At 35.9% G+C, this 9727-nt stretch overlaps 1 protein-coding gene across 1 annotated transcript; it reads left to right on the forward strand.

The window, feature by feature from the left end:
- Window positions 1-2345: 2345 nt before the first annotated feature.
- Window positions 2346-5205, forward strand: LOC140816069 (uncharacterized). Its single transcript, XM_073175136.1, has 5 exons — window positions 2346-2745; window positions 3240-3390; window positions 3484-4110; window positions 4206-4282; window positions 4835-5205. The coding sequence occupies exons 1-5, from the start codon at window positions 2346-2348 to the stop codon at window positions 5203-5205; spliced, it is 1626 nt and encodes a 541-aa protein (XP_073031237.1).
- The last annotated feature ends 4522 nt before the right edge of the window (window positions 5206-9727 follow it).

Below are 9727 nucleotides of genomic sequence, written 5' to 3' on the forward strand. Positions count from 1 at the left end.
GGGCTGGAACCGAAATAGGAGGAGTTAGAGTCCTATTAGGACTAGAACACCCATGCAGAAAAACCAGCAGCTGTAGGGGTGGGTTCCAGGGATTTTGTGGGCTTGAATTGAGTTCAATAAGGATTAGTTATGTGTTAGGAAGCTTTGGTTAAAGTTTGGTAAGGTTTGGAGAAGTTTCGAGTCCATACGAGTCAAAATCGGGAAGTACGTCTAAGTTAAAAACGAATCAAGAAACGCCTAGTTTTAAGCTTTATAAAATTATGAAAAATTAGGTTTAAGCTTAAATAATTATTATAAGCCTAAGTTTTTAATTTGGGAATTTTATATTAAGGTTTGGTTTAATTCGGGATTAAAACACATTAATACGTAATATTTAAAGATTAATTTAAAAGTTCTCGATTTAAGTTAAATAAAAATATGAGAAAACTCATGTAGGCTTAAATAATTATTTGAGACATGTTAGTGTCAATGAAATTAATAAAATATCAAAAACGGGAAATTTTACGTCTAGGGGTAAAACGGTCTTTTTACACCTAGAAATTAGTAAACGTCATGGCAGTGCCTTATATGTTGTTTTATATGCTAATATGATTATTTCAAATGTTTATGAATTTTTATGATGTTGACTTTAAAACGTTTACGACATTTTATGATTTTTATATGTTAAAACGTTTATTTTAAATGTTTACGGATTTTTAATATGCTAAAATGTTTATTTTAAAATGTTTATTTTAAAATGTTTATGGATGTTTATGATTTTTAATATGTTAAGTTATGATTGTTAAATGTCTATGATTTTTATGATATAAATATGTGCATTTAAAAGACATGTTGCATGCTTGGTTTAAAAAAAATGATATTATATGCATGTTTTATTAAGTGATGATAACATGTTGAAGGACGTGAAGGGATTGTGACTACTGCAATATGTTGGAAATATCGTGAGGGTTATGGTCCCAGTGGGAGCCCGACGATCGTGTTTCCGTTGATACGAATACGAATACGATGAATATGCTTGGAGATGTCGTGAGGGGAGAAGGCCCAGAGGGAGCCCATTTATGGGAAAAGACCCCAGAGGGAGCCCCGACGATCGTATTTCCAATGCCATGATATGTTAATACGTAGGCCAGGGCTCAGTTGACCGGTGAGAGTGTTGCTGGTGTCCCCCACCGCCCAGTACTGTGGTTTTCTTTAGATGGATCTATCGCCAATACGTTTAAGAATACGAGTCACAATCATGATCTGAATTCAACAAACACGAACATGAACATGAATACGAATATGAATATGGATACGAATATGGACATGAATATGAATATGTTTAAGTGATATGTTTATGTCTTTTGAAAATGTTTTTATGCATCATGAAAATGTTTACGAAAACGTTTATGTTTAAAGTGTATGCATCTTCATGAAAACGCTATTTTAAGTACAAGTATTTTTCAATGTTATATGTTAACTGTATTACGTATTACTCGTTATCAAGAATATGACGTGTTGAGTCTTTAGACTCACTAGGTGTGATTAATGCAGGTTATATTGGTTATGAATATGATAATGGAGGTCTTGATGGTTGAGTTGACTGGACTGAAGGTGCACATAACCCGAGGACCGACGCTAGTTTTCCGCACTAGTTATGATTTATGATTTTTAAGTTATGTTAAAGATATTTTATGATTTTTATTTATGCTTTTGAGAGGTTTTTGAGATATTATAGTATGGGCTGTATTTCTCAATTATAAAGTTGGTTGTTTTATTCTAAAATGATGACAAAAATATTTTATGGTTCGGCCGATGCTAAGTGAGGTTTAAAAAAAAAAAATTTCTAGCACGTTTTTAGAAAACAAATAGCAGACGTTTCAGCACATGTGAGAGTAATTCAAATCAAAATTAATTAAGAACAATGTTGCTTTATTTTCATCAATAGGTAGTCTTCTTTTGTGTTTTTTGCGTTCAAGAAATTAAATTGAAAATGACATTATTAAATGTAATATTTTCAGGTTTAGATCAAATTTATTGTTATTTATTTCTGGTATTTTTCTGTATTGAAATGGATAAATCTTGGATTCACTCGGATAGAAGGTCAAAACAGTACGAGGAGGGTGTGGAACTGTTTATCAGAGGTTGTTTAGAGAATCCCCATATTGACCCCAATTTAATTCATTTTCCTTGTTGCAAATGTAAAAATCTTAAAAAAAGACCAGCTAAGTCTATTCGAGAGAATCTTTATTTCCATGGTTTTAGTCAAAATTATGTGAATTGGATCTGTTGAAAGTGACAAAGTAAATTGGAGCATCAATAAGGAGCCAATTGGTAACTATCAAGGACACTTTGAAACCACTAATATGTGTGAGGCAGCATATGATAACTATACAGAAAATCCAGAAGCATTTATGGAATTTTTGGAGGAAGCAGAGAAACCTTTGTATAATGGATGTAAGCGTTACACAAAGTTGAGTGCAATTGTGAAACTATACAACACCAAAGCAAAGCATAGGAAGAGTGACGCTCTATTTTCCGATCTACTAATGGATTTTGGGGATATGCTACCAGATAATCACAACCTGCCAACCAAAATGTATGATGTAAAAAAGACATTGAGTTGTTTGGCGTTGAGTCATGAAAAGATTCATGCTTGTTCCAATGATTGCATTCTTTATAGGAAGCAATATAAAGACTGCGTAAACTGCCCTAAATGTGGCTTGTCACGGTGGAAGCTAACCAAGAAGAACATTGAGAAGAAAGGTATTCCTGGAAAGGTGTTGTGGTATTTCCCTCCCATACCAAGATTGAGGCGCATGTTTAAATCTCTACATACCTCCAAAAATTCAACATGGCATACAGAAACCACATGAGTTCCCGGTCAGTTATGTCATCCAGCTGATTCACCATCTTGGAAGTTGGTGGATCATATGTGGTCCGACTTTGAAAGTGAACCAAGAAATCTTCGCCTGGCACTTGCAGCTGATGAAATTAATCCTTATAGCAACCTTAGTAGTCGGTACAATTATGTTGGTCACCTATAATTTGCGTCCAAACATGTGTATGAAGAGAAAATTCATCATGCTAACTATGCTCATTTCAGGGCCTAAACAGCCGGAAACGATATAGATGTCTATCTTGATGTGTTAGTTGAAGGTTTACAACGATTGTGGGATGGAGTTGATGGTATCTATGATGCTTATTGAAGACAATTTTTCACTTTTAAAGCACTCTTATGACCATCAATGACTTTTCAGCCTATGGTAACCTTAGTGGTTGTACTACACATGGTTATTATGCATGCCCAGTATGCAAAGAAGATACTTGTGCAAAGCATTTGAAAAATGGTAAGAAAATGTCATTTGTTGGTCATAGACGATTCCTACCACGGTTTCATCCATATCGGAGGTAAATGAAAGAGTTCGATGGTATGGAAGAACATGGAGAATCATCTACATCATTATCTGGGGTTGCTTTGTTTGACTAGCTTTCTGACATAAGGTGTGTTTTCGGAAAGAAGATTAGTGTGAAAGGTAAAAAGAGAAAGAATGCAAAGGACAATAATTTGGAAGATAGTAAAGAAGAAAAAGATTTTGGATCAATAGATTTCAGAAAATGTTGGAAGAAGAAATTTATTTTTTTCAATATTCCTTATTGGAAACACCTGCATGTTAGGCATTGTCTCGATGTGATGCACATAGAGAAAAATGTCTTTGAATCTCTCATTAATACTTTGGTGAATGTTAAAGGAAAAACCAAGGACAATGTGGCAGCTAGGTTGGACATGGTTCAAATGGGAGTTAGGCCTGAATTGGCACCTCAATTTGGTGAAAAAAGAACATATATTCCACCTGTTGCATGCTCATTCACAAAAAAAGAGAAGTTACAAGTTTGTCAGTCGATAAAGGATATAAAAGTCCCAGAAGGTTTCTCATCGAACCTGAAAAATCTCGTTTCCTTGTCTGAGTTGAAATTGATTGGCTTGAAATCTCATGATTGTCATGTTCTAATGCAGCATTTCCTACCAATACTCATACGTGATGCGTTACCAAAACATGTTAGATATGCCATCATAAGATTAAGCTTCTTCTTTAAAGATATTTGTTGCAAGGTGTTAGATGTAGCCAAGTGACATAAGCTGCAATCTGACTTGGTTATTACACTCTGCTTATTGGAGCAATATTTACCCCCTTCTTTCTTCTATGTCATGCTTCACTTAACAGTTCATCTTGTTCGAGAAGTTCTATTATGTGGACCAATGTACTTCCAGTGGATGTACCCGTTCGAAAGATCCATGAAGGTGCTTAAGAGTTATGTAGGCAGTTGAAAACATCTTGAAGATTGCATTGTTCAGATATATTCAGCCGAAGAAGCAATTGATTTTTGTTCGGAATACCTAAATGACCTTGATCCTATTGGGGTCCCTCAATCAAATCGTGATCCCATATCAAACATTGCTGGCTTCTTAGCATGCAAAAAACCAATTATAGTGCCACAAGTTGACCTTCAACAAGAAAATTTGACTGTGCTGGAAAATACAGAAGAAATATCTCCTTACATTATGTAAGTGTATTGCATTAATCTATAATTCTGCACCCATGTGATTGTCAATATTTAATATCCAACACAAATTTCTATATAAATATTTCCACAGTGAACATAAATATTTCCTGAAGTCAATGTTTCCGAAAAAAAGAGAAAGATGAAAGGTGCATACAAGATGCTCACAATAAGAAGTTCATTGACTGTTTTCGTGCAAAGGTTAGGTGGATAAATCTGCTTTATGCATTTTACGGTGAACAGTTTGTAGCTAGTATTTTAATCACCCTATTTTAATTGTATAAATGTCAAGTGGATGCTGAAATAGATAGGTGCAATGGTGGAACGACATCAACATTGACATGGCTGGCTCATGGTCCACGTGGGCAAGTCATTAAGTATAGTAGTTACGTGATAAATGACAATTTATACCAAACAAAGGCACGGTATGATGAGAGAAATTGTCAAAACAGTGGGGTTTCTCTAGTTGCTAGCACCATGCTTGTATGTAGTGCCAAAGATAAGAATCCCTTGATGACTGATGTGACTTTCTATGGAGTGATTGAAGAAATATGGGAGTTGGACTATCATAAATTTCAAGTTCCTCTTTTCAAGTGTGCGTGGGTTGCAAATGACAAAGGAGTAATCAACAATGATGAATGTGGATTCACCTTGGTCAATTGAACAAAATAGGGCACAAGAATGACTCATTTGTCCTTGCAAGTCAAGTCAATTAAGTCTTTTATATTGATGACCCATTACAAGAAGGGTGGTCAATTGTACTCGCTGTGCCAAATCGATGTTACGAGAGAGATGATGATGGTTGGAATAGTATTCCTGATTCTCGACCAATTGATGATGTTGATACTCATTGTATTCCGGCTCATGAAAGTTACTTTAGATCAGAAACTGAGGGTGGCTGGGAAACAAACAAGAAAAAATGATGTTTTTCACTTTTATGTCATGTTTTTTGTTATGCTATAAACATAACCTCATTGCTATTATTTATTTCATGTTTATTATTTATGTCAGGTTTCTACAAGTCATGTTTATTATTTATTTTATTATTGTTTCTGTTATTATTTATGTCATGTTTATACATGTCTTATTAGAATTATTGTTTATGTTATTTTAATGGTTAATGTTATTGTGTAGGTTTTAACATTGGTTTCATTCATGTAAATATGTAGAAAAAAGCTCAATGGTTCGTAACAAAAAGGAAACAAATTCTACAGTTGAGATGATACAAGGAGTACATGATGATAAGCTAAATGAAGTTACTAATGCAGAGCACCCTGTACTTACTGATGGAGAAGAACATCCTGTAGATGTACAGAGGAACAAGCGAGGCCCTACGTTGATGGGTAAACTAATTGCTACTGCCAGATGGGGGAAAAAAGCAAAGATTGATTATGATGACATGGGGCGACCAACATACAATGCAAATGGAAGGGCTTTACAATCATACATTGGTTCTATTTCTAGAGCCATGGTGCCAATCAGTATAAAGTCATGGCCTGAAGTTCCAGAAAACGTAAAACAAAAACTGTGGGAAGATATTTCGGTAAGTACAAGCTTCAATTTGAATTTACAGTCATACTTGAACCTCTAACTAATCTGTTTTTGTTGCAGAATGTCTTTGAACTAGCGCAATAAAGTGATTATGCTGTGATGAATTCAGCATCTTAGAAGTTGCGAGATTTCAAAAACAAATTGACTAGTAGATTTGTTTGGCCGAACAAAGATAATCCTGAAAAGTTGATTTCTCCACCAAGTCAGTATCAACTCCCACTAGCGGATTGGAAAGCATTTGTGGATGCGAGACTGGATCCATCATCGGAGGTACTTTAATAATTGATATGTTTCCTCGCGAATTTATTTAATTCAATACTTAACTGAGCCAACATAATGATGTAGTTTACTCATGAAAAACAAAAACAACGGACCATGCATTATAAATATCACCACAGAATGTCTCGCAAGGGTTACATCGGCTTGGAGGCTGAACTGGTAAGAAACAGAGCAATATATTTGTAATTTTTAGCATGTTCTTCATGTTATTAAACATATGAGTTATGAAATTATAGCGGAACAAAAAATTGGTTGTTGAAGATGAGGAATTTGATAGATCTGTGCTTTGGCGTAAAGTTCGAGAAGACAAATCTGGCAACATAACATGTTCGGAGACATCAGAAGTAGCTGAAAAAATTGTAAATTTTTAGTTTTATTCAATCGCCATATTGCCTAGATAAATAACACTATAGTTTGTGAATTGATTTGTCATGTCTCCAATTGTAGGATGAATTGTTGGAAAAGGAAGGCAAAGGAGAGTTCAAATGTTTTGGAATGAATGACGTGTTAACCGCTGCCTTAGGAACCCAAGAACTCTATGGAAGGGTTCGAGGTGTGGGAGGTTTCGTAAAACCACAAGTATACTTTAAAACTCCAAGAAAGAAGAGAGAAACAATCTCAAAAGCTGTGGTTGAAAATGTAAAAGCACAATCGGAGGAGACTAAAAGTTTGAAAGCTGAATTGGAGATGCTGAGGTCTCAACTTGCTTGTAATGCCCGGGATTTTCTACGTTATTAATCTGAAATGATTTTTTGATTAATTGATGTGATTATAGATGGAACGGATTGGACCGGAATAGGCAGAAAAGAGATTTGAATTATGTGTGAGGATGGAGCCACGCGCATATGTGCATTCATGCCGGGCACATATGCGCGAAGTGGGCAGAGAACCTCGCGCAGATGCGTGACATGAATCTGCGCATGTGAGCGAGGGTACCCGAGAGTTGTGAAGAATTGCTAAGGACCTCGCGCATATGTGCCGAATGAGGGCGCGCATATGCGCGAGATGCCGTGATGAAGACGCGCTGAGACATATTGTCTCGCTCATATGCACCGAGGTAGGTCGCGCATATGCGCGAGACGTGCTACATAAAGAATAAGCCACCTAGCTTGGACATGCATATATAATATGTAAAACCCTTCATTTGTTTTCTGAATCCAACGAGAGCTTCCGGGGAAAGTTGTAACTTCTTTGTACTTCAAGTTTCAATCGTGCAAAATTCGTCTGTTCTAATTGTAATCCGACTTCAATACTGTGTTCCTATCGACGCAGGCTACAACTGGACGTAAGTCTTGTTACGTTTTGATATGTTTTGAAATTATGGTATTTCCAGAATCAGAAAGGATTCATATATGATGTTCTTGACATGTTAGACATCGTAGAATTGAAGTCAGATTAAGAAACAGTGATTATGGAATTGTTATTATTTTTCAGATTATATTGATTGATATTGGAAAGATTTAAATTGTTGATTGATTACCGATTGTATTGGATATTGGTTATGGATTGTAATTAATATCTGTTGGGATTGTATTGACCGGGATATCGGGATTGTGCGGTTATGCCGTTGGTTTTGAATTAAATTCAGATTGATCAGATTGGTATTGTTTTGAGTAGTATATTGATATGGTGTTATTGATATTGTCATTTCCAGATTGAGTGTTGACAGACTTGGAATTCCAGACAGAAACGACATCAGAACTGCAATAAAAGAAAGATGCAAGTCAATGTGGTACTGGGAGAACGACTCAAGTAGGATATAATTGAGTTTCCCTAAATCACATACTTATTGTTATTATTTACATCGATTTGAATTGATATAATTGTTCTATTGTTTTATAGAAGCATGTATTAGATGAGTGATCTTGTGACATAAGTGCCGATAGTGATGGAATTGTCACTGGCACGTTGCACATTGTCACAAGATAGTGAATTGGCGATAGTGCCACAGTCTGTGACGGACAGGTCAAGACACCTGATGTTGGTTATATGGATTGAATAGAATTGGAGTTTCTTCTATTACTGAATTCGATATAGGAATGCCAACGTCTGGAAACCGGGATCCCTATACTAAGATTGAGTCTAGTCTTAGACGTGGAGTCACGAGTCTGATTAGTGATTTTATACTGATTATTTTTCTGTTTTGATACATGTTACTGATATTTCTTACATGCTTTTACATTGTTATATGTTTGCATGTTTAGTTGATTTATACTGGGATGTATTTCTCACCGGAGTTATCCGTCTGTTGTCGTTTTTGTATGTGTGCATGACAACAGGTGGGACAGGTTCGGGGTCAAGGAGATGAAGAGATATCGTGGTTAGAGTGGAGATTACGGACTTTGATTAGAGATAGGGTTTGGAATTCTTGATACGTAGTTGTTAAACCTTAGTTTGAATGATTGTATATAGTACAAAACTTGTAATTTTAATACTGACATGTATATTAGAATGTATTCCATTACGTTCCGCATTTAATACTGTATTTTAAAAAAAAATTAGACCCTATTTATTATAATTGATTAAATTGTCCCAATGATGATTAAAATATTGATTAGCGTCCGGGTCCCCACAACAGGTGGTATCAGAGCGATAGATCCTTTAGACTGAGATAGGAGCTAGTGAGCGAGGTAGAATGAGTTTTATTTCCTTGCTTTTGATTGCTAGCATGAATTACTGCTTTAATACATGTTTACCTGATTTATCTGTGTAAGGGCCAAGATCTTGATTCTGTTAATATGAGATTTTAATTATATTAACATGAGATTATTGGAGTTAAGATAATGTGAGTATAGACGGGCTATTACGAGATTAAATTGGGCCAAGCATATGAAGTGCACAATTGGTGGACAGAAATGCTGGCGCCCGAGCGGTAGTTTTTGACCGCCCGAGCGCCAGTGTTCATCACAAAGATGTCGCGGGCAGAAGAGTTGGCACCCGGGCGGTAGTTTTTGACCGCCCGAGCGCCAAAGGTGCAATTCAGGACAGAACCTACCGCGCTCGAGCGGTAGATTTGCACCGCTCGAGCGCCGACCCAATTTCAGAAAAGGATGACACGTTTCGTTTGCATGCAAAGTGAATATATATATACGTATATCCTTCAGAATATAGTGATAAGAAGGAAAGAAAACCGAGAAAATCCTCTAGAAATCCTTACGCCTTTATATTTCAATCCGTCCGTTAGATTTTAAATCCGACTTCAGTACTGTGTTTGTATCAACGCAGGCTACAACTGGACGTAAGTTTTACTACGTTTTGACATGCTTTGAAATTATGATGTTGTTAGAATTGAATACACGTCATATATGTTGTTCTTGACATGTCAGACAGCGTAGAATCAAAGTCAGATTAAGAA

The sequence above is a fragment of the Primulina eburnea genome, chromosome 16 (genome assembly GCF_022965805.1).
Source record: "Primulina eburnea isolate SZY01 chromosome 16, ASM2296580v1, whole genome shotgun sequence".
Classification (NCBI taxonomy): domain Eukaryota; kingdom Viridiplantae; phylum Streptophyta; class Magnoliopsida; order Lamiales; family Gesneriaceae; genus Primulina; species Primulina eburnea.

Coding starts and splice junctions, on each gene's coding strand:
- LOC140816069 (XM_073175136.1), top strand. CDS start 2,346: ATGTGTGAGGCAGCATATGATAACTATACAGAAAATCCAGAAGCATTT. Junction 3,391..3,483: donor CGGTTTCATCCATATCGGAG/GTAAATGAAAGA, acceptor TTCTGACATAAG/GTGTGTTTTCGGAAAGAAGA. Junction 4,283..4,834: donor CGTTCGAAAGATCCATGAAG/GTGCTTAAGAGT, acceptor ATAAATGTCAAG/TGGATGCTGAAATAGATAGG.